The sequence below is a fragment of the Mizuhopecten yessoensis genome, unplaced genomic scaffold (genome assembly GCF_002113885.1).
Source record: "Mizuhopecten yessoensis strain PY_sf001 unplaced genomic scaffold, ASM211388v2 scaffold11015, whole genome shotgun sequence".
NCBI lineage: Eukaryota > Metazoa > Mollusca > Bivalvia > Pectinida > Pectinidae > Mizuhopecten > Mizuhopecten yessoensis.
The window spans coordinates 438,101-465,985 of NW_018408836.1; the positions used below are offsets into that span (position 1 = coordinate 438,101).

Genomic DNA, 27,885 nt, shown 5'->3' on the forward strand with positions numbered 1-27,885 from the left:
CTTTTAATACCCGTTTACCGACATGTAAGTTAAATAATAAATGTGCTTCTTTGCGATTTTCAGTGCCATAGAAAAGCCAACTGGTACACATATGGTTTTTACTTCAAACACAAGTTGATTCAGTACATTCTCATCCTATCTCTAGTGATATCAAAACAGTGACAACAGAATACACAGGGGAGATAATCACACTGTGTTACCTTGTTCACAAGGAAACCTCCCTACAGATTGTTCTTTAGTTGTTGGGTATTAGACACGCATCTAAATGGCACGTGTCATTAATACAAATATGTCATAATAAAGCACCAAGAGGGTACTGTTTAGTCGGCGATGTTTGCATCTGATGACAAAACTGCAGACGTTGTGATCCCAGATAATGCGACAGAAAGTCAACATTAGCGGCTATAAAGTCGCAACAACCAACCGTGTACTTAAAAAAAACTACCGTGTACTTAAAAAACCTACCGTGTACTTAAACAACCTACCGTGTACTTAAACAACCTACAGTGTACTGATGACAAAACTGCAGACGTTGTGATCCCAGATAATGCGACAGAAAGTCAACATTAGCGGCTATAAAGTCGCAACAACCAACCCTGTACTTAAAAAAAACTACCGTGTACTTAAAAAACCTACCGTTTACTTAAACAACCTACCGTGTACTTAAACAACTTGTACTTAAACAACCTAACGTGTACTTAAACAACCTACCGTGTACTTAAAAAACCTACCATGTACTTAAACAACCTACCGTGTACTTACAAAACCTACCGTGTACTCAAACAACCTACCATGTACTTAAACAACCTACCGTGTATTTAAAAAACCTACCATGTACTTAAACAACCTACCGTGTACTTAATCAACCTACCGTGTACTTAAACAACCTACCGTTACTTAAACAACCTACCGTGTACTTAAACAACCTACAGTGTACTGATGACAAAACTGCAGACGTTGTGATCCCAGATAATGCGACAGAAAGTCAACATTAGCGGCTATAAAGTCGCAACAACCAACCGTGTACTTAAAAAAAACTACCGTGTACTTAAAAAACCTACCGTTTACTTAAACAACCTACCGTGTACTTAAACAAGTTGTACTTAAACAACGTACCGTGTACTTAAACAACCTACCGTGTAATTAAACAACCTACCATGTACTTAAACAACCTACCGTGTATTTAAAAAACCTACCGAGTACTTAAACAACCTACCGTGTACTTAAACAAGTTGTACTTAAACAACTTACCGTGTACTTAAACAACCTACCGTGTATTTAAAAAACCTACCGTGTACTTAAACAACCTACCGTGTACTCAAACAACCTACCGTGTACTTAAACAACCTACAGTGTACTGATGACAAAACTGCAGACGTTGTGATCCCAGATAATGCGACAGAAAGTCAACATTAGCGGCTATAAAGTCGCAACAACCAACCGTGTACTTAAAAAAAACTACCGTGTACTTAAAAAACCTACCGTGTACTTAAACAACCGACCGTGTACTTTATCAATCTATCGTGTACTTAAACAACCTACGGTGTACTTAAACAACCTACCGTGTACTTAAAAAAACTACCGTGTACTTAAACAACCGACCGTGTACTTAAACAATCTACCTTGTACTTTAACAACCTACCGTGTACTTACACAACCTACCGTGTACTTAAACACCGTGTACTTAAAAAAATCAACCTACCGTGTACTTAAACAACCGACCGTGTACTTAAACAATCTACCGTGTACTTTAACAACCTACCGTGTACTTAAACACCCTACCGTTACTTAAACAACCTACCGTGTACTCAAACAACCTACCGTGTACTTTAACAACCTACCGTGTACTTAAACAACCTACCGTGTACTTAAACAACATACCGTGTACTTAAACAACCTACCGTGTACTTAAACAACCTACCGTTACTGAAACAACCTACCTTGTACTTAAAAAAAACTACCGTGTACTTAAACAACCCACCGTGTACTTAAACAACCTACCGTGTACTTACAAAACCGACCGTGTACTTAAAAAACCTACCGTGTACTTAAACAACCTACCGTTACTGAAACAACCTACCTTGTACTTAAAAAAACCCACCGTGTACTTAAACAACCAACCGTGTACTCTAACAACCTACCGTGTACTTAAACAACCTACCGTGTAATTAAACAACCTAACATGTACTTAAACAACCTACCGTGTTCTTACAAAACCTACCGTGTACTCAAACAACCTACCGTGTATTTAACAACCTACCGTGTATTTAAAAAACCTAACGTGTACTTAAACAACCTACCGTGTACTTACAAAACCCTCCCTGTACTTAAAAAACCTACCGTGTACTTAAACAACCGACCGTGTACTTACAAAACCGACCGTGTACTTAAAAAACCTCCCGTGTACTTAAACAACCTACCGTGTAATTAAACAACCTAACATGTACTAAAACAACCTACCGTGTTCTTACAAAACCTACCGTGTACTCAAACAACCTACCGTGTATTTAACAACCTACCGTGTATTTAAAAAACCTAACGTGTATTTAAACAACCTACCGTGTACTTAAACAACCGACCGTGTACTTACAAAACCGACCGTGTACTTAAAAAACCTCCCGTGTACTTAAACAACCTACCGTGTAATTAAACAACCTAACATGTACTTAAACAACCTACCGTGTTCTTACAAAACCTACCGTGTACTCAAACAACGTACCGTGTATTTAACAACCTACCGTGTATTTAAAAAACCTAACGTGTATTTAAACAACCTACCGTGTACTTAAACAACATACCGTGTACTTAAACAACCTACCGTGTACTTAAAAAACTTGTACTGAAACAACCTACCGTGGTGTATTTAAAAAACCTACCGTGTACTTAAACAACCGACCGTGTACTTAAACAACCTACTGTGTACTCTAGCAATCTACCGTGTACTTAAACAACCTACCGTGTTCTTAAACAACCTACCGTGTACTTAAACAACATACCGTGTACTTAAACAAGTTGTACTTAAACAACCTACCGCTAACTTAAACAACCTACCGTGTATTTAAAAAACCTAACGTGTACTTAAACAACCTACCGTGTTCTTAAAAAACCTACCGTGTACTTAAACAACTTGTACTTAAACAGCCTACCGTGTACTTAAACAACCTACAGTGTTCTTAAAGTACTCAAACAACCTACCGTGTAATTCAACAACCTACCATGTACTTAAACAACCTACCGTGTACTTAAAAAAACCTACCGTGTACTTTAACAACCTACCTTGTACTTAAACAACCTACCGTGTACTTACAAAACCCTCCCTGTACTTAAAAAACCTACCGTGTACTTAAACACCCGACCGTGTACTTAAACAACCTACTGTGTACTCTAGCAATCTACCGTGTACTTAAACAACCTACCGTGTTCTTAAACAACCTACCGTGTACTTAAACAACTTGTACTTTAACAACCGACCGGGCACTTAAACAACCAGTCGTGTACTTAAACAACATACCGTGTACTTAAACAAGTTGTACTTAAACAACCTACCGCGAACTTAAACAACCTACCGTGTATTTAAAAAACCTAACGTGTACTTAAACAACCTACCGTGTACTTACAAAACCGACCGTGTACTTAAAAAACCTCCCGTGTACTTAAACAACCTACCGTGTAATTAAACAACCTAACATGTACTTAAACAACCTACCGTGTTCTTACAAAACCTACCGTGTACTCAAACAACGTACCGTGTATTTAACAACCTACCGTGTATTTAAAAAACCTACCGTGTACTTAAACAACCGACCGTGTACTTAAACAACCTACTGTGTACTCTAGCAATCTACCGTGTACTTAAACAACCTACCGTGTACTTAAACAACCGACCGTGTACTTTATCAACCTATCGTGTACCTAAACAACCTACCGTGTACTTAAACAACCTACCGTGTACTTAAACAACCTACCGTGTACCTAACAAAACCTACCGTGTATTTAAAAAACCTAACGTGTACTTAAACATCCGACCGGGCACTTAAAAAACCTACCGTGGACTTAAACAACCTACCGGGTACTTAAACAACCTACCGCGTACTTAACAAAACCTACCGTTTACTTAAACAACCCACCGTGTACACAAACAACCTACCGTGTACCTAAACACCCTATCGTGTACTTAAACAACCCTCCGTGTACTCAAACAACCTACCGGGTACTTAAACAACCTACGGTGTACTTAAACAACATACCGTGTACTTAAACAACGTACCGTGTACTTAAACACCCTACCGTTACTTAAACGACCTACCGTGTACTTAAACAGCCTACCGTGTACTTAACCAACCGACCGTGTACTTTATCAACCTACCGTGTACCTAACAAAACCTACCGTGGACTTAAACAACCGACCGTGTACTTACAAAACCGACCGTGTAATTAAAAAAGTTGTACTTAAACAACCTACGGTGTACTTAAACAACATACCGTGTACTTAAACAGCCTACCGTGTACTTAACCAACCGACCGTGTACTTAAACAACGTACCGTGTACTTAAACAAACAACTGTGTACTCTAGCAATCTACCGTGTACTTTAACAACCTACCGTGTACTTAACAAATCCTACCGTGTACTTAAACAACCTACCGTTACTGAAACAACCTACCGTGTACTTAACAAAACCTACCGTGTACTTAAACAACCCACCGTGTACTCAAACAACCTACCGTGTACTTACAAAACCGACCGTGTAATTAAAAAAAAACTACCGTGTACTTAAACAACCTACCGTGTACTTACAAAACCGACCGTGTAATTAAAAAAACCTACCGTGTACTTAAACAACCTACCGGGTACTTAAAAAACTTGTACTGAAACAACCTACCGTGTACTTAAACAACCTACCGTGTACTTACAAAACCGACCCTGTACTTAAACAACCTACCGTGTACTTAAACAACCTACCGTGTACTTAAACAACCTACCGTGTACTTAAACAACCTACCGTGTACTTAAACAACCTACAGTGTACTTAAAAATTCTACAGTGTACGTAAACAACCTACCGTGTACTTAAACAACCTACCGTGTACTTAAAAAACCTATCGTGTACTTAAAAAACCTACCGTGTACTTAAAAAACCTACCGTGTACTTAAACAACCTACCGTGTACTTAAACAACCTACCGTGTACTTAAACAACCTACAGTGTACTTAAAAATTCTACAGTGTACGTAAACAACCTACCGTGTACTTAAACAACCTACCGTGTACTTAAAAAACCTATCGTGTACTTAAAAAAACTACCGTGTACTTAAAAAACCTACCGTGTACTTAAACAACCTACCGTGTACTTAAACAACCTACCGTGTACTTAAAAAAACTACCGTGTACTTAATACTACCGTGTACTTAAACAACCGACCGGGCACTTAAAAAACCGAACGTGTACTTGAAAAAGCGACCGTATATACTTACAAAAAACTATAAAACTGCTATACCGCGAATATCCTTAGAAAGACAAAATCAAAAGAACGCGGAAAGTTAACTAAGTTAAGTAACGTAGCTGTCGTAGTGTTGTTCAATGAGTCCTTGAATGTTCTGGTGCTTACTGCTCTCTGTTTGACGTTAACTAAAGTAGCGATAAGTACTGCTTTACTCATTGTCAGCAAAATGTGACCGGCTGAAAAACTATGCCTTCGAAATGGTATTTTAGTAAGGTAACACTTTAAAGACCTACGTTTTCGCAAGATGGATAATGTATCAACACTGTACACATGGTGACATGTTCTTAAACGACCTAGCTGTACCAAGATAAGGTCAACCAAACAAATAACCATTGTGGGCATGTACCGGAGAGCGTTTGCTGTTCAATGAGAAGGTAATTATAAAGTATATAATCATTGGTGCATCTGACGCAGTTAATATGTGTGCTGTATCAGTTATGGATGTCGTTCTGTCCAGGTACAAGTAATGTTACTAAAATGCAAAGTTTGAGTTAATGGCAATAGCCATACCAAACCCCATTACTGGAAAACATGGAAGCATGCAAACGGCAGTGACACAAATGTCGGCAATTCAACAGCACCAGACTGACGGGTTTTACGGTTGATCATCACCGAATCGCTCGTCGATTAGATCCGCACCTTAGGGTAACAGTTAAACTCTATTAAAACTATTGGTGTCTTATCGGAAATACCCAGAGGACGCTAGAGGACGCTAGGCCTGACAATTCCCCAACGATTGGTTGGATAAACAGATACCCTTCCCAACTGTCAATTCCTTTCATTTTTATTATCCCTTACTTTAGGTTGAGATATTTATATAACTGCATTAGCCATATGGTACATCTGACCTCTTTGACGATATGGCGGTATAGTGACACAGCACGTGCAAGAGAACTATCAGTATTCTGCTCGGGCTGCGTCGCTTTTACGAATGCTCAATACGTCCGTCCATATTCTGACATGGTCAGACAACGAGAATGGAGCGAAGGGCATGGAGCGGGCAGGAGAGATGAGTTCCGAATGGAAATGACCCCGTCTTTTGGATGTTGCGCCCATACCGTAATCGAAGAATAATACCTCAACTCCCCGGACACCATTCCCTATAAATAAATTCCCGCCCAGTCTGCAACGTGCGACGTAAACTAGCATGCCAGACATCAAGACGGTTTATTAATCGTAGCCCTATCCATCGAGACCCTAAACAACCTGCTAACACAACTACCACGTAATTCATGTATAATCTCGCATGTTAGTAAAAAAAAGACCAGGGTTGTATCGCCAGACTTAAGACCCGTCTGTTCGACTCGCTCGATTACCAAAAACATTCAAGATGTCACTCTCGAAATCCAGGCATCAATCAAAAAGCTTACTAATCCCAATCATCAATCAGGTAATATTTAACGATACCTATACAATGTCTACTGTGAGTAACTAGAGATACTGATCCCGTAACGTCAACATCAGACAAAACGTCATTGTCGGGTATTCTGCTGAGACAGACAATTGTCATTGTTCGTTTGTATATTTGGAGTTGTTTTGTTTTCTGTCGCAACACGGTGCTGGTGACGACGGATGCTGGTGAATATACACCTACCATACAAAAGCGTAGAGAAACGAAAAGTGTCCATAACTGTCGCAATTGCGGCAGCACATAATGTTAACCTATTGCAGAGTCTCTTAATCAGCGAACACTAGAAGACGACCAAGGAATATACAGGTATTCTGTACAGTACGCCTCGTACAGGCCTACAGTCGTGGACAGCGAACCTGATAGGGGTAGGATAATAGTTCATACAGCAAGACTTTTCATTTACGACGGAAAGAGCACATAACCACAAATAAATGATTGCATCCATTTTGCACGTAAAAAGCCTCTGATCAATTCCTTTCTCTGTCAATTAAGGATATTTGCAACCTTACTTTCACATATACACTGAAACCAACACTAATCGTATATGTTATCACACAATGTCGAAAGGTTCGCCATAAAAGCAACAATATAACACTTAGGTCATTCTGCTTCGTTTTGAAATCCCATCTGGTAATGAAGGTCATCAAATTAGGTCATGTTATCAAAACATATAAACAGCCTAAATACCAAAACTGGAACAGGACTATTTTGATATTTTGGACCGGAACAACGTATGAAACCAATTTAAGTCAATTAATGAGTCTATTTTAAAATAGAGAAGCCAGAGGCAACATAAAGTAAAATGACGGAGCTGAATTTGAACTGTACCATGGGACCGCAGACAGGTCGGCTGAAACCTGCTGTACCTTAGGACAACGGATAGACTCGCTAAAGCCCAACGTACATCGAGACCACGGACAGACCATTGAGACCACGGAGAGATAATTTGTATCTAGAGTAAACCTTGAGACCGCAGATCACCCGCTGAAACCCACCGTATATTGGAGCCGTGGAAACACCCTGTACCTTGGGACCACGACTCCTATATACACCTACTGAAGACCGACATACCTCGGGACAACGGACAGACCGGGTCTAAACCTCACATTTTAGACCTGCTCGTGCTCACCGCTATAACAACAGCCGGACGTAATCAATGGAAAATATCTTACTTCATTATCTGTAATGTAGCTTCGTTTTTCCTCCGTTTTGTCCCCGTGGACCGGGGAAAGGCTCTACCATCCGTCAGAACGCGCGATCGAGGTCGATACTCAAACCATTCATCAGACTATGCATAGGTCAAGCGTATCATCCTTTTTGAAAGTGGGTCGCAACAATAGCAATGCTACACGTATCAATATAACGTGACTTTGAGCGTAACCTTCACACCTTATGTATTAGCAATGAAGAGTGCGTCAGCGAGCGCGCACCACTTGCAGGCCTCATAATACACACAGCTAGAATCCGCGTTTCATTGGGTTTTAAAGAGATGCACTAAAACAATTAAAAAGGGTTGATTGTAATGACGACTTTGTCATGTGAACTGTTAACTTTCACATGTTAGTGTGGATAGCGTACTTTAAGGAGTTTTCATGATAGTTAACACAAATACATTGACCAAAAAATTGTTTATTTTTTCCGTTGCCGTGCCGGCCAATGTTCCGTTTATACTCCAGGACAGAAGAAATGTAGGTTTTCTCATTACTATGGCTGGCAGGGTAATGTTTACTATTGTGTTCTGTTAATTGTGTTCTTGCCTTAATTACTCTTCCGTGGAGTTGAATCATTTCAGCACTGTTTTGCTGCCAACCCGGTGTTTTCCATGCCTGCTTAAAAGCTAACTACCGCGGAGAACAACTGCAAAACTACAAAACTCCTATAACCGTATAGTATTACCACATTGACAGTTATATATAGAGATGTCTTCATCCGTGGCATGGTTTCCAGTACGTGTATTGTGTCAGTGGCTGTCTCAACAATAGCGCTATTGTACTCCGACTTTTGACGAGCAAAAGCCTTATATAGGTGCCAAATTAAAAACACGAAAAGTGTTCATAGAATTATTAGGGGTTGAATTATTTAAACGGGTTTTCTCAATGAACGAGTTTTATCTTTATTCTTTTCACAGTTGCTCATAACCTAAACCTGAGTACAGGCATATAGACAATGAAGAGAGTGAGAAGATCCTATAACTGGTAGGATGTTTGTATAATGATATGTAAGTAGTGATGAGTCCTGACAGCACCGGTCGGCGGGGCAATGCAATTAATACTAGTACTGACCGCCAACGGCACACATTCCAATATACCCACATTTAAAATATACGGCTCTGTCGGACATCATCACTCCATTGAATACATAGAAAAATATTGACTTCACCACAATCCCGATATCAAACACAGGTGTACAAAGATGTATAAGTTACCATGATATACAACGTAATACCAGTATGAAACTTGACCTTGTTATACAGGACAATGATGTTCATGATGGAACGGGTCACACATACAAAGGAGAAATGTTGGAGGCTGACGACTTTTATCTCTATTCAATAGTGTCTATATTCTGTTTATTTCACGTAACACTACACACAGACAAGCGAAACCACACTCGGGACGTACCAGAAATAGATGATTAGGGTTATTACATGAATGTTTTGATATTTAGCATCATCAGACCCGATACGATCATGAGCCCAACGGTCGAAAGCTCGAAAGCTTATATCAGATCAAAGGATGGGTAAGGTAGGACATCAAACATAACTTGTTATCACATATATTTGGGATGCAACAACCAAATGAAAACAAAACGATATCTAATGTAATTTTACAATCGACGCTAGGACAACATTGGCTGTTTGCATCAGGCGTGGACAACAGCCACATACTGCGGAACGTGTTTGCATCAGGCGTGGACAACAGCCACATACTGCGGAAGGTGTTTGCATCAGGCGTGGACAACACCCATATACTGCGGAACGTGTTTGCATCCAACACATACAACAGTAGTATAACGTGTAACGAAACCAAGAACACCGAACCTGTCTTTACTGTCATTGGCACTGATATGAGAACATGAACAACATGTAAAAGTATGTGCAAACTTGTTATCGCCGGAGAAAAAGTGTGATGACCGAAGAGGATTTAATACTTTTTTTTAATCCAGACGTAAGGATCGATTTGCAGAATAAACAAAAAAATACAACCATGGGATTCGCACCAGTAAATACAATATGTATAGAAATTAACTAGTAAATCTGTAGAGGTCTAGACCTTTATGTTAAGAGCTAAAACACGGATGATCCCGACGCCTGGAGTCGAACCCACGCCTACCAAAACTTTCTTACTTTCATCGACTGTAACTAACATTTCAAGAACAAGAAGTATAAGAGTGTGGCCATATTACTGGTTTATCAAAAACAGAGGAAAATCTTTGGCATATACCTGAAACTGCTAAAAGGAAATATCCATGTACATGTATATGTACAAATATCGACAGTAACAGTAAATCGTGAGAAATAATCCACGTTATACGTGTATATAAACTTTGTAATAGTTTGGACAGTGACAGGGTGCCGTGCTGAAGAGTAGAGAAACTAACCACTTATTACATGCACATTGTAGTCTTTATGCTGACAGTAGCCGTGCTGAACAATAGCGAAATCGTGAAATGACACTGGGCAATAACGACTATCAGTGTCAAGGACGCTCAGCCTGTTTATTGGCATTTTTGCAAATAATTACGTCTATTTAATGGACAATACTGTAATTCAATAAAGTAGTTAGTGATGGTAGCTAAACATGGTGGTATGGGTTAAATCAATAAACTAAGTGTAAGATTGTGTGTCATACACTGATTTTAGTAATGGTCGAATAGTCCGCGAGACGCGCCGCATCTATCAAAGATTCCTGTGTGACCACCATCACTCACCGCCTTCTCGCCCGAGTCCCTCGTACCTTTTGTCACCATGTCTCTAGTGTGGTGTCAAAAGGTCAGATCACTCTGACTACTTCCATATCTATATGAATTAACGAGATGTGTTCTCGCCTGGGACGAGATGTTACACGTGATTTCAACTAGTCCTGATTGCACTGGGTGGACACAACAGAAAACATGGCCGGCTTATTGCATCACTAGTGTGAAGCCTCAGAACTCACAAAGAGCAACCGCGCAAGGATCTCAAACAAATGTTAGACGGTTCGAATCGGGTTGGATTAATCAAATTCAGTCATATAATGAAGACAAATGTGCCTCACTCAGAACAAGCGATCATCTACAACAACGGGACTTCCAAATGATGTGGATTGAGAGTACAAGAATAGCCAGTGCAAGAATGTTTGAACTTCGCTGTTTTACTTACTGTTACAGTGAGTACATACTGGTAAATATGTGTTACGTACTGTATATAACACGCCGCTAATCACCGGGCACTGCGTGCATTGTCATCGTAAGGATACCGTGAAATTGTTTGGGCAGATGTTGTACTGTCTTAGTTTCAACGTGCTCCGTCCGTTACGTAAGACATCACTGCCATAGCTGTTTGGATATATATGACGGATGCATTAACCGAGAACTTATAACACGTATGCAGTCATGTCGAAACGAATTCTGTGCTTGTCTTAGAACTTCAAGAACACTTTTGTTAGATGTTTTGTTATTTCGTTTCACGTGAAAGGCACGTGTTTTTATACAAATTAGGCTGATATTTTCTGGAATGGTGGTCGGCATTATTACGTAATGGAGTGTAAGAATCGGAAATAGAAATGAACGAAATAAAATTGATCTTAAAAGTTATAAGCTAAACGAAATGCAATTAAAACGGGCAAAACGACGGAATGGATGGAAATAAAACAAGAGTTCCACCGGAGTAGAACAAAATCATACGTCCGTCACTTGTCATGAGTATCCACTAAGAATTGTTGTACAGTGAGTAAAGGAATAAGACGAAAGATACAACGAATGAACAAATAGAAGAATGGACACATGTATGGAAATAGGCATGATATTGAAATAATGACAATCCGACAAGATGGACAATATTATTGATTTTAGCGGGAAAGGACAGAAAGTGAACAGATAATGTACCACAACTGTACATATAATACAGATGCATAAACAATATATAACAGATAACACACATGGGGAGCATGACAGCCGAATTGTACATCCAATATTCGCCTTTCCAAGAAGGTCTCTTTGAGATACATGAATGTACAATAAAATCATGAACTTAGGTAAAATTCTCTTACCCTAAAACTCTCAAAGACATCTGCGTACAATTTGAGGTGAATTCATTCTCTACTATAGTTACACTTCCCCTTTTAGACATCATTTTACTTGTGTTTTAATATGTCCTAGTATCTCTTCAGTTGTGCCCGCATGGTCACATTGTCGTGAGGAAGACAATTACTTTGTCAGTCACAGAATAAAAAAAGACACAGACTAGCATTGTTACCTGTATCCCATCACTAATCTATCTTAACTCTGAACAACACATCTGCCATACGTGCATTACGTGTCACCAACTCAAAGGTCTTTACTCTGATATTTAAGCGATATAACCCCGCCCACTCATCGCTTGTTTATCGAGTTCTGAGTACTCTCACACAGTAAGCGTTTATTCTCAGTACCAATCACGAGATTTATCAAATTAAACCATAAATCCAAATGTTTGTCTAAAACTGTGGGCGAGAAGTCAGACTTTCGTCACGTGGTTATCTATAAACAAATTGTGAGGGTGTACTTAATACCACGTAAACAGGCGATCCAACACAGTCCCTTGACTGCACCGACATTGTCAAAAAAAAAATATTCTCTCACACTCAATTTTACACGTTTAAAATAACCCTGTCATAATCCTTCACCTGATTTCATCATCATCCATCATCACCGTCATCATCATCATCATCATCATCATCATCATCATCATCATCATCATCATCATCATCATCATCATCATCATCATCATCATCGTAATCATCATCATCAACATCAACATCATCATCATCATCAACATCATCAACATCATCATCATCATCATCATCATCATCATCAACATCAACATCATCATCATCATCATCATCATCATCATCAACATCAACATCATCAGCATCATCATCATCATCAACATCATCATCATCATCATCATCCATAATATTTAAATATCATCATACATCCTCCTCTTACGTCATCACATCACTGTCATCATCATCGGTAGCGACATATTGTCGTTGTCATCATCCTCATTAAACACTATCATCAACTTATGATCATCATCATCATACATCATCATCTTACATCCTCATCAACAATATATTATCATCCTCCACACTGTATGATTATCATTATGATCATATACCATCATCTCAAGTCCTCATCAATAACATGTTGATCAGCATCCTCTACAATATTTCATCATCATCATTATCATCATCACCATCATCACCATCATCAACAATGTATGATCATCCCCATTATTATCTACAATCATCTTTCATCATCATCATCTTATCATTTCATCATCATCATCATCATCATCATCATTATCATCATCATCGTCCATAACGAGTCATCATCATCATCATATTATCATCAGATAAACACAAATGCTTATATCTTTAAATGACATATATTCAACAAAATCTCGTAGTTTCTTCACTCTCGCCCCACACACTCGTACATCGTCAACATAGAAACACCTCAATGTATAGTAAAGATAGTTTGCTTACTCTTTGTGTTTGTCTTAAACTGTGGGCGAGAAGTCAGACTTCCGTCACGTGATTATCTATAACCAAATTGTGGGAGTGTACTCAATACCACGTAAACAGGCGATCCAACACAGTCCCTTGACTGCACCGACATTGTCAAAATTAATAAGTTATAACCTGGCTACAACTGAACACTTCAGATATAGCTTCACACTTAACAATAGACACGCCCCTGTTAACCGCCCCTCCCTCTGTCTCTCAGTCGCATATTCTAGTTAGCATATGAACTAGTGCGATTACACGAAGTCAGCCAAAACACTCATCTACATAATTTCATAACTCTTTTGTTTAACTCTAGTGGCTAATGGGTATTTTGTAGTTGTTAATATTAACTGTTACATTTATCTTTTTACGACGTTTTACACCGAGCAGAACGCCGGGCACGATCCAGAGGTTTTGGCAACAGAGGCTCTGTCGGTCGTTTTAGACTTCGGTAATGGTACACAGTGTACGTCCTATCGTGTTAGAATTCGGTAATACAACACAGTGTACGTCCTATCGTGTTAGAGTTCGGTAATGGTACACAGTGTACGTCCTATCTTGTTAGACTTCGGTAATGGTACACAGTTAACATCATATCGTTTTAGACTTCGGTAATGGTACACAGTGTACGACCTATTGTGTTAGACTTCGGTAATGGTACACAGAGTATGTCCTATCGTGTTAGACTTCGGTAATGATACACAGTGAAAGTCCTATCGTGTTAGACTTCGGAAATGGTACACAGTGTATTTCCTATCGTGTTAGACTTCGGTAATGGTACGCAGTGTCCGTCCTATCGTGTTAGACTTCGGTAATAGTACACAGTGAACGTCCTATCGCGTTAGACTTCGGTAATGGTACACAGTGTACGACCTATCGTGTTAGACTTCGGTAATAGTACACAGTGTACGTCCTATCGTGCAGTTAACAGTTACACAGTGAACGTCCTATCGTGTTTGTCTTCGGTAATGGTACACAGTGAACGTCCTATCGTGTTAGACTTACTTCGGTAATGATACACAGTGTACGTCCTATCGTGTTAGAATTCGGTAATGGTACACAGTGCACGTCCTATCGTGTTAAACTTCGGTAATTGTACACAGTGAAAGTCCTATCGTGTTAGACTTCGGTAATGGCACACAGTGAACGACCTATCGTGTTAGACTTCGGTAATGGTATACAGTGAACGTCATATCGTGTTAGACTTCGGCAATGGTACACAGTGTACGTCCTATCGTGCAGTTAACAGTTACACAGTGAACGTCCTATCGTGTTTGTCTTCGGTAATGGTACACAGTGAACGTCCTATCGTGTTAGACTTACTTCGGTAATGATACACAGTGTACGTCCTATCGTGTTAGTCTTCGGTAATGGTACACAGTGTACGTCCTATCTTGTTAGACTTCGGTAATGGTACACAGTGAACGTCATATCGTGTTACACTTCGGTAATGGTACGCAGTGTAAGTCCTATCGTGTTAGACTTCGGTAATGGAACACAGTGTACGACCTATCGTGTTAGACTTCGCTAATGGTACACAGTGTACGTCCTATCGTGTTAAACTTAGGTAATGGTACACAGTGAAAGTCCTATCGTGTTAGACTTCGGTAATAGTACACAGTGAACGTCCTATCGCGTTAGACTTCGGTAATGGTACACAGTGATCGTCATATCGTGTTAGACTTCGGTAATGGTACCCAGTGTACGTCCTATCGTGTTAGACTTCGGCAATGGTACACAGTGTACGTCCTATCGTGCAGTTAACAGTTACACAGTGAACGTCCTATCGTGTTTGTCTTCGGTAATGGTACACAGTGAACGTCATATCGTGTTACACTTCGGTAATGGTACGCAGTGTAAGTCCTATCGTGTTAGACTTCGGTAATGATACGCAGTGTACGTCCTATCGTGTTAGACTTTGGTAATGGTACACAGTGTACGTCCTATCGTGCAGTTAACAGTTACACAGTGAACGTCCTATCGTGTTTGTCTTCGGTAATGGTACACAGTGAACGTCATATCGTGTTAGACTTCGGTAATGGTACCCAGTGTACGTCCTATCGTGTTAGACTTTGGTAATTGTACACAGTGCACGGCCTATCGTGTTAGACTTCGGTAATGGTACCCAGTGTACGTCCTATCGTGTTAGACTTCGGTTCTGTTACACAGTGAACGTCCTATCGTGTTTGTCTTCGGTAATGGTACACAGTGAACGTCCTATCGTGTTAGACTTACTTCGGTAATGGTACACATTGTACGTTCTATCGTGTTAGACTTCGGTAATGGTACGCAGTGTCCGTCCTATCGTGTTAGACTTCGGTAATGGCACACAGTGAACGACCTATCGTGTTAGACTTCGGTAATAGTACACAGTGAACGTCCTATCGCGTTAGACTTCGGTAATGGTACACAGTGAACGTCATATCGTGTTACACTTCGGTAATGGTACGCAGTGTAAGTCCTATCGTGTTAGACTTCGGTAATAGTACACAGTGAACGTCCTATCGCGTTAGACTTCGGTAATGGTACACAGTGTACGACCTAGCGTGTTAGACTTCGGTAATGGTACACAGGGTACGTCCTATCGTGTTAGACTTCGGTTCTGTTACACAGTGAACGTCCTATCGTGTTAGACTTCGATAATGGTACACAGTGTACGTCCTATCGTGAAGTTAACATGCTAGTATCGGTAACATACTGATGAAACATGCATTCATGTTTAAAATAGAAGGCCCAGGAATAGGAATGAAAAATTTGAAGTTAGTCAATAAACATTATCCCGTCAGACTTCACAGAAGGTGATGAAGTGTTTCATTACGGGCTTGGTAATTTAGACTTCAGTAATGGTACACAGTGTACGTCCTATCTTGTTAGACTTCGGTAATGGTACACAGTGTACGTCCTATCGTGCAGTTAACATGCTAGTATCGGTAACATACTGATGAAAAATGCATTCATGTTTAAAATAGAAGGCCCAGGAATAGGAATGAAAAATTTGAAGTTAGTCAATAAACATTATCCCGTCAGACTTCACAGAAGGTGATGAAGTGTTTCATTACGGGCTTGGTAATGGAAGTAATCTGTTTTTACTTAAAGATCAATTTGAAACCTTTTAATAATACGTGAAGATCTCGTCATAAGTGGTTTAGATATTGAGTTTATAGCACTCGCTTGACTGTGCTTTTTACTGACTTTAAAACTCGTAAAATTCTTATTACAGTTATAATATTACATTATAAATGAAGACACAAGCAGGGAGACGTGGAGCACGTGTCGGAGTTTGCGCAGAGCCAATGTCGGCCCAGGGGACGCTTGTCCCTGATCAATCCTTCATGCTTCGATATCCACCACGATTCCTCACAGTACGCCCTTCATACACCCTTACACACCATTGTTATCTCGTTCGCTTAGCTTCGCCTCTACATAAGAAGCCATTAAATTGTATAATAATAACGGCATACGCCGATCCGTGGGGTTAATTATAGCCTGTTCTCTATCAAACATGCATTGTACTGAAGGATCTTCATACCACTCCGAAAAACTCTAAATATGTTTTGGAAAGGTTTTCCGGCATAGATTTATAAAAGATTATGTGTGAAAAGTAAATTATACCTAAATGATCCTTCATGAAAAAAAAGAAGTATAATAATAATGAAATTTTAAAAAAGCAGGAATCGAACCAATAAGTACTGTGGCATATCCGGGCCACAGTTATATTCAAAACGACGGGAGGTTTCTGTATGTACAAAAAAAACGGAATTCTCTAGTGTTTTGCCTGAGGTGGGACAGAGGTCGTGTATTTTCTGTCGGTTCAGACCAATATTTGTTTTATAAATTGCGGTTATATGAATAGCTGAGTCAGAGAAAATGCGAGCTACTCAATAAGAAAAATGAACAACACCCTTCAATACCTGCTGCTGAGACAAACCTGAAGTTTGTAAAACAGCAAAACTTTTAAAACAGGGTCGTTGAGCTCGGGAAAAGCCAAATATATGTAAGTAGCAAGCCTAGATGAACACCAAAAGGCAGTTCCACACCTTCCCCCCACGCTGGTATGTAATCACTGTATTAGCGGCCAATGGACGAAGGGTGTCCAATATGACCAAGACCACTTACGTTAACACTCCAAGGTAATTATTTCCCACTGTGAGGATGAATGGCTGGGAAACTGGTCACAAATTAGGAACAGACCCTCTCCTCGGGGTCTGCACAACACGGAATTTCACACAAACAGCTAGGAATGTACGCTATACTAAACCAGAGATCAGCAGGTAAAAATACAGCGATGGTCCAGATCCTGACCATTTCAAAACAGACAAATATAGATGTTCTACAGTAATTACGTAAAACAGCCAGAGACGTAAGCTTCACAAAGCCGAACAGTTTGTTTTAACGCGTATAGACTGATAGCCATACTAGTGATGTAACCCTAATACAGCTATTAATTAATTTACTTGTGTAGCAATAATGAGTTACACGTGTATTATTGTTAATATGTAGCTGTATCATCAGACATATGAGTCACGTGCTAGTCGCTTTAATTCTACAAATGAGTTGCGTGTCTATAGCTATTGCCCCACACGTGAGCTACATGTACATACTATCGCTATTTCTCGACACGTGAGTTACATGTACATACTGTCGCTATTTCTCGACACGTGAGTTAAATACTTTCCCTATTGTCCCACACATGAGTTACATGTCTGTCACTATTGTCCCATACATCATTTACATGTCTGTCGCTATTGTCCCACACGTGAGTTACATGTACATACTGTCACTATTACCCTACACGTGAGTTACATGTCTGTCGCTATTACCTTACACGTGAGTTACAGGTCTGTCGCTATTGCCCCACACGTGAGTTACATACTGTCGTTATTACCCCACACGTGAGTTACATACTGTTGCTATTGTACCACACATGAGTTACAAGTCTGTCGCTATAATCCCACACGTGAGTTACATGTCAGTCGCTAAAGTTCCACACGTGAATTACGTATCGTCGCTAAAATCATACACGTGAATTACCTATTCGTCACTATAATCATAGACGTGAATTACCTATCCTTCGCTATAATCATACACGTGAATTACATGTACTTATCCGTTGCTATAATCATGCACGTGGATTACCTATCATTCGCTATAATCATACACGTGAATTACGGATCCGTCGCTATATTATCCTAAACTCGAGTTATGTAGCCGTCGCTTTTATCCCAAGTGAGTAACGTGTCTGTCATTATAATCATACACGCGAATTACCTATCCGTAGCTATAATCATACACGTGAATTTCGTATCTGTCGTTATAATCATACACGTGAATAACGCATCCATCGCTATATTATCCCAAACTCGAGTTGTGTATCCGTCGCTATTATCCCACGTGAGATACGTGTCTGTCGCTATAATCATACACGTAAGTTACATGTCGCTAGTATCCAACACGAGAGTTATTTTTCTCTCTATAATTGCACGTGTACTAATTACACACACGTGATATCGATATGCAATCAGTCCGTCCACACATACTTCTGGGCAAGTTTGTGCTTCTAGACACTTCAACATTACTTTTGTATACGACACACATACTGTAACTATTGACAAAGTGATAGCACAGAACCAATACGATCTAAATTATAAAAACTGTATTAAACCGATCACACCAACTTCCAACAATAGACAGTCACAATAGACTGACGAATCTGTCTAACGGATCGTTACGTCTATATAATACGGGCATTGTTAATGTACAAATGATCGATATGTAAACAAGATTGGGACTATACAGATCTATAGTATAGATAGGAAACCACATACACTTGTTACTCATCAATTGTTCGTAAAACCTCCATCCACGTGGTAATTAACACACGGTCAGCGTTTTGTTCTGCTCGTTAAATTTCCCCAGTATTGGAAGTTACAAAAAGCTTTTAAAAATAATCTATATACTTCATTATTTATGATACTGTTTCAATGTAAAAGTGGTTTCGACATAGATTACATTGTATATTCCCTTTCAAGTGTTCTGTTTCCGTGTAATACACACGTGTAATGTTTCCGTGTAATATACGCGTGTTATGTTTCCGTGTAATACACGTGTGTTATGTTTCCGTTTTATACATACGTGTTATGTTTCCGTGTAATACACGCGCGTTATGTTTACGTTTAATACACACGTATAATGTTTACGTGTAATACACGCGTGTTATGTTTCCGTTTAATACACACGTGTTATGTTTCCGGGTAATACACACTTGATATGTTTCCGTGTAATACACACGAGTTATGTTTCCGTGTAATAAACACGTGTTCTGTTTCCGTGTAATAAACACGTGTTATGTTTCCGTGTAATACACACGTGTGTATGTTTGACAAGAATTCACTGTTTACGGTTGTCGCATTGTATTACAATGTACAGAACACACGTGTTATGTTTCCGTGTATTATAAATGTACACAACACATAGTTGTTACAGTGTTTCATGAATGGAAGTGCTTTAACAATGTATAGACAATGACTGTGTCCAATCCTTTTGAACATTTGATACAATAAAATGGATTTAAAATGAAATTATATAAATTGAATGTTATAGTGTTTTGCTTCCCAGAGACACACATTACACCGCTGTTATAGTGTGTTACACACGTGTAGTACATGTATAACGTGTGTGTTCACACAAATATCAGTCGCACCATGAAATAGCAGATCTAGCAAAATTATTTATTCAGATGTTAGAAAATGAAGTGGTGTTATTATTTTACCAAAACAATTAATCCAGTAAATAAACAATATATATAAAAGTTAAAAATTTCTAGAAACAACGATTACTTCGAAACACCTTCCCGGCAACCTTCTCATTCTGTAGTAAACATGTTTAGGTACCCCCAATCATTCCGCAACGAACACAGGAATGATAAAATGTACATATAAAACACGCGAACACTATATTAATCATGATATACCAGTGGATAACTCGCTATACTGTATATATAAGTCGGGTTGCCTACTTTGTTTTTTTGTTCGATGAATAGCTAGGCGATATGTGAATGTACAACACTGATGTTAAAGCTCAGACTATGTTGGTAACCACATCAACAACTGAAAATTTATCGAAATTATATTCATATTTTTATAACAATTGTAGCTGAAAATCAGAACGGTACGACAGCGTTCATGTACAAAAGTTTAAGATCCTACATTACGTCATTGTCACTTGAGGTATGATTGTTCCGTATGCATACTCTATCATACAAACAATGTATATGTAGTCACTATCATATATACAATGTATATGTATACTCTATCATATATACAATGTATATGTATACTCTATCATATATACAATGTATATGTATACCCTATCATATATACATTGTATATGTATACCATATCATATATAAATTGTATATGTATACCATATCATATATAAATTGTATATGTAGTCCCTATCATATATACAATGTATATGCATACTCTATCATATATACAATGTATATGTTTACCCTATCATATATACATTGTATATGTATACCCTATCATATATGAATTGTATATGTAGTCCCTATCATATATACAATGTATATGTATACCCTATCATACAAACAATGTAAATGTAGTCCCTATCATATATACAATGTACATGTATACCATATCATATATACATTGTATATGTAGTCCCTATCATATAAACAATGTATATGTATACCCTATCATATATACATTGTATATTTGATAGGGTAGACATCTACATTGTATATATGATAGTGACTACATATACATTGTTGGTATGATAGGGTATACAGATACAATGTATATATGATAGGGACTACATATACAATTCATATATGATAGGGTATACAGATACAATGTATATATGATAGGGACTACATTTACATTGTTTGTATGAAAGGGTATACATATACATTGTATGTATGATAGAATATATACATACAATGTATATGTTTACCCTATCATATATGCATTGTATATGTCTACCCTTTAATATATACATTGTATATGTCTACTCTATCATATATACATTGTATATGTATACCCTATCATATATACATTGTATATGTCTACCCTATCATATATAAATTGTATATGTATACCATATCATATATAAATTGTATATGTATACCATATCATATATACATTGCATATGTCGACCCTATCATATATTCAATGTTTATGTCGACCCTATCATATATTCAATGTTTATATCTACCCTATCATATTTACATTGTATATGTCTCCCCCCTAATATATACATTGTATCTGTATACCCTATCATATATTCAATGTTTATATCTACCCTATCATATTTACAATGCATATGTATACCCTATCATACCAACAATGTATATGTATACTCTATCATATATACAATCTATATGTATACCCTATCATGTATACAATGTATATGTGTAGCCTATCATATATACAATGTTTATGTCTACCCTATCGTATATACAATGTTTATGTCTACCCTTTCATATATTCAATGTTTATGTCGACCCTATCATATATTCAATGTTTATGTCTACCCTATCATATATTCAATGTTTATGTCTACCCTATCATATATTCAATGTATATGTCTACCCTATCATATATACAATGTATATGTATACCCTATCATATATACAATGTATATGTATATTCTATCATACATACAATGTACATGTTTAAGCTATCATAAATGTATATACATTGTATATGTATACTCTATCATATATACATTGTATGTGTATATTCTATCATACATACAATGTATATGTATAAGCTATCATAAATATATATACATTTGTACAATGTATATGTATACCCTATCATATATACAATGTATATGTATACCCTATCATATATACATTGTATGTATATATTCTATCATACATACAATGTATATGTATAAGCTATCATAAATGTATATACAATGTATATGTATACCCTATCATATATACAATGTATATGTATACCCTATCATATATACATTGTATATGTCTACCCTATCATATTTACAATGTAAATGTCAACCCTATCATATATACAATGTATATGTATACCCTATCATATATACAATGTATATGTATACCCTATCATATATACAATGTATATGTATACCCTATCATATATACAATGTATATGTATACCCTATCATATATACAATGTATATGTATACCCTATCATATATACAATGTATATGTATACCCTATCATATATACATTGTATATGTCTACCCTATCATATTTACAATGTAAATGTCAACCCTATCATATATACAATGTATATGTATACCCTATCATATAAACAATGTATATGTATACCCTATCATATATACAATGTATATGTATACCCTATCATATATACATTGTATGTGTATATTCTATCATGCTTACAATGTATATGAATAAGCTATCATAAATGTATATACATTGTATATGTATACTTTAACAAACATACATGTACATTGTATATGTATACTCTATCATACATACAAAGTATATGTATACTCTACCATACTTACAATGTACATGATACACTTGTTATCATAGTTAAAAAGTGACTGTCGACATCAATTTAAGTACTGAACAAGTTTTTGGTGATGTGAAGTATTTAAGCAAAATGAGTTAGAGGTAAGAAATGTGTAGTGTTTGGGCAGTTTCAGGTTTTGATGTGTCGTATTGAAGCAGCTAATGGTTTTGATGTGTATAGTATTTAAGCAGTTAATGGTTTTAGTTTGCGGTATTAAAGCAGTGAAATGTTTTGATGTGTCGTATTTAAGCAGTTAATGGTTTTAGTTTGCGGTATCTAAGCAGTTAATGGTTTGCATTTGTGGTATTAAAGCAGTGAATGGTTTTGATGTGTGATATTTAAGCATTAAATGGTTTTGAAGTGTCGTATTTAAGCAATTAATTATGTTGATACGTAGTACATGTATTTAAGCATTTAACGGTTTTGATGTGTAATGTATAAGCGGTTTTTAAGCGGTTTATGGTTTTGATTTGTGGTACTTAACCAGTTTATGGTTTTGATTTGTGGTACTTAACCAGTTAATGGTTTTGATTTGATTATACGGTTTTACGCGTGGTATTTAAGCAGTTAGACGGTGTTATGCGTGGTATTTAAGCAGTTAGACGGTGTTACGCGTGGTATTTAAGAAGTTTGACGGCGTTATGCGTGGTATTTAAGCAGTTAGACGGTGTTACGCGTGGTATGTAAGCAGTTAGACGGTGTTATGCGTGGTATTTAAGCAGTTAGACGGTGTTATGCGTGGTATTTAAGAAGTTTGACGGCGTTATGCGTGGTATTTAAGCAGTTAGACGGTGTTATGCGTGGTATTTAAGAAGTTTGACGGTGTTATGCGTGGTATTTAAGGTTTGTAAATTGAGTTAAATGTATTTGGAGAACCATATGAAATTTACACCGCGGATAGAAAATAATACATGTACCAGCTTTACGCTTGCTAAGGATTTTCCGGGGAAAATTATTTGCTATGCATGTGTTGAAATGAGATACGATAGCATTCAAGTGTGGACAATCGTGTTATGATGTCTCAAATGGAAACAGAAAGATGCTGACGTTAGCAGAACGAACCAAAGCAGAAAATAAAACAAATCTTATGCTCGTTCCTTTTTTCTTTCCCTGATTTCCCGGACGTATTGCTCCCTTTAGAATTAAGGAAATAATACTGTCTAGACGAAGTTTTATGGATGGTAAACTAAAAGTTTAGGTAAAATATGATACAGTCCAGAGGATTATTACCAGGAATTATTTGATACTTACATAATGTAAAAAGAAATATTGCCGTGTAGAAATTGTCTTGAAGACGAACATGGATTTACTAGATGGTCTATGCATCATATCAGGTAGCTATGACCTACATACATATACATGTAGAATTGTCTATTTTGAGCATTGCGCTGTCTGTATGGCGATGATGAAAAACAGTATTTTGCATTACACATCTGAATCGAGCCACCATGAGATCAAGTAAAATGCTTGTTTTTAGTATAAAGCCGTTTTTCAATATCAAGCGATCGTGTAAAACAGTGTTTGTTTAATCAACTGATAATTTACAAAAAACCTTCTTTATCAAACGATAATGTGAAATGGTCTTTTTTTGCTATGTTAAGCGATCATGTAAAATAGTCTCTTCTATAACAAGCGATCGAGTAAAATAGTCTTTGCTTCATCAAGCAATAATGTAAAATAGCCTTTTCTGTAATAAGAAATAAAAATCGTTTTAACGACGTTGTAACAATGTGTTTGATTTATCAAGTCATAATGTAAAATATAATCATTTTAATGACAAATCAAAAACTGAACACATGACGCAAAGTAACTTTTCGAGGACGGCCAACAGCAATATCCAGAAGACGGTGATACGCTCACAAAAACAGGATTACGTGTATACAGTTAAATGCGCTAGTATATAGTTCAGTGTTTTCTTGATGAAGAAGATAACGAAAATCAATATTGCTTAGAGGAAAAGGATAATGAAAAACAATATGTAGAGACTTAGCATGAATATACTACTATCTGAATGAAAACGTTTTAGTGAATGTGTTTGTCTAGATGAAGACGATACTGAAAATGGTTCTGCCTTGAAAAGTAGGATAATAGAAAGCAGAGAGTCGCGATGAGGGTTTGCAGTAAAAAGCAGTATGTCAGGATGAAGAGTTGTCGTGAAAAGCAATGTCGAGATAGAGGGTTATCCTGAATAGCAATGTCGAGATGGAGGGTTATCCTGATAAGAGGTTTGTCCAGATGAAGACTTGTGGGAAACAAAATATGTAAAATTTCGTCGTGAAATCTATACCTTTCTCATAAAGAAGCGAGGCAGCATGTTAATCATACGGTCCATATCGGAGATGAAATGACAACGTGTACATACACATACATGTTATGTCAATAACGTTTTAACCAAGACAGACAGTCTGTCGTATACAGAAGATCTAGTAAATTGCATTAAACAAAAATCTATACAGAGTTGAATAGAATGTCCTTGGTCTGAAAAAATGATCTAACCAAAATTGACATGTGTAAAATTTAAAGGCAAGAAAGCTATAAGGAAAAGTGTAAGCTTGTAGCGCGACTAAAACCTGCTGTAATCGGATGTCGTCTGAATATCGTGCGAAAAATGGAATCACGCGGATTATAGTTGATTAGTGATTATGTCGCTGTCTCATGGAATATAATATAAATCAATGTATGTATACAATGTTGGCGCGATCATCAGTGCGAAAATAAGGAAATATCCCTGGGAAATATATATAATTGATTTTTAATAAGACCTAATAATGGAAACTAATTATTTAATAACCACACACTATTTCTGATACCGAGTTGGGATATCATTTTTCCATTATTATTCTCCTACAAAATACAGAAAAAACTATGATCCCGCTTTAGTTTGTATGCATCCCGTGTACGTGTAATTAATTCTCGGGTTTTATTCACTAGAGAGGAGAAACCTGTTCCCTTTCTGTCCGTGCGTACATGTATACCTGGACATTATCCAGACATTACCAGGTACTGATAAACCTAATAAAAATGTGTAAAGTGCCTGTACGACCAACAATACAGTTCTGGTGTTATCAGAACGTGTCAAAAAGGGTTGGGGCAATATTTGTGTGTATGTAAAAATTCTCATACATCTGATAAAATACCGACACAATAACTCGGTTGATCATCCACAAACTAGTACGGTTATAAATATCTTTAACATTTTAATCGGTAGAACATTCTTATTCATTTATTTATTTAGGATTAACGATGGCATCGTAACGATGTCAAATGCTAGCAGGGCGTCAAACAATTACCTTAACAATTTATTTTTTTGTAAATCAAACGATGAAACCATGTAAAAAAAAAAGAAGCTATTTTCCAGCAACAGAATTAAAAGGGGGATTGTTAATTAATGGACAGACATTGTATAATGGCATGTTGGTGCGTGTGGCCGTGCTGACGGAGGAGGGCCCGGGGCTGTCGTGACCTGATCGTGTAATCTCATTATTATCTACTTACCACACATCAGCAGTAACTGAACGTATAGTCCCTCTACCACTGTCATCAGGTATATTCCTTTGACGTCACTCCGAGGATCTTTAAGTTTACTTTTCCTCAGCATAATCAAGTATGTATCGCTCACAAATGAACCGAATTGGTCTCCGAGCTCACAAATATCCAAGTACAACTTTTGAGAAGAAATATAAAAATGTAACAAAGATGAAATAATTTCCACTGTAACAATTATCCAACAGAATCACTAGCGTAACCAGCTATGTCCACTGGAACAATTACGTCCAAGAGCGTGAAGGGTCATCCCGAGATGTCACCTGCTTTACTTGACCATTGCCACTGTGGGATGTCACCATTTAATACTTGCGTCCCGCAGTTTTCCGGTCCGGGTAGAAAGCGAGTGGTATCATTAGCGCTGTTGTGATAGTTGTGCTGGCTGGCTGGCTGAGGCTGAGGCGGGTTGCTGCTGCTGCTGGTACTGCTGTCGCTGCGTTACCGCTACTACTACTCCACCTTCATTTGTTCTGCAAATAAATCAACAAATAGCCACGTTAGTTAGACGGCGTGCGTTGTGTGTGAGGAGATGTCCGGTACTGTGTCCCATCCAGGCCATACCCGTACCTTCATATACATACCGCGTGCTAGAACCCCTTTATCATACATATTGACCGTTACACTCGGACATATATACAAATGTGCGTAGTTCCAGAACCACTTGACCATTGGTCACTGCTCTGCAGGTCCCACCCCATTGTTTGGACATCGACCGTCTTACCCTAACAGACAACTATACCCGGGAGAACGAACGGCTCGCTAAACCTTTTAAACTAGTGGTGGAAAATCCTAGTGTGTTTGCTTCGTCCAACTGTTTCTTGCATGTTCTAATAACAGGCTCATTGGATTCATTGACATTTGGACTACTATGTGGGGTAAGATCGCTGCTGACGCCCTTGAAGTGTATCACTGGTGCTGAGGGTATTGACGGATTGGTCCCCGTCGAAGATTCGGTGTGGCACCATTAACCCAGAGGGGCGGCAGATATTGATGTAACACAGGGAGGTACTTGTAATGATGCTGTATACAAAGCCATGTAGAATATGCAAGTGGCCCTTTTATTTATGTTACATCTTATCCTCGTCATAAAAAAGGTTTCTAACGGTAATGTAGCCTGTGTACGTCTGATGTACAATACAG

The 27,885-nt window shown here is 37.9% G+C and overlaps 1 protein-coding gene across 6 annotated transcripts in view; it reads right to left on the bottom strand.

The window, feature by feature from the left end:
* Positions 1–27,652, bottom strand: part of LOC110464622 (zwei Ig domain protein zig-8-like) — a 138,759-nt gene extending 111,107 nt beyond the window's left edge. For 5 of the 6 annotated variants that reach the window (XM_021519946.1, XM_021519948.1, XM_021519947.1 and 2 more), the window contains exon 1: positions 26,698–27,652. In XM_021519946.1, coding sequence (XP_021375621.1) covers positions 26,698–26,800 — 103 coding nt within the window. In that variant the 5' untranslated portion in view covers positions 26,801–27,652. The remainder of the gene's footprint in view (positions 1–26,697) is intronic. The other variant, XM_021519944.1, reaches the window with a different exon arrangement.
* Positions 27,653–27,885: the final 233 nt, after the last annotated feature.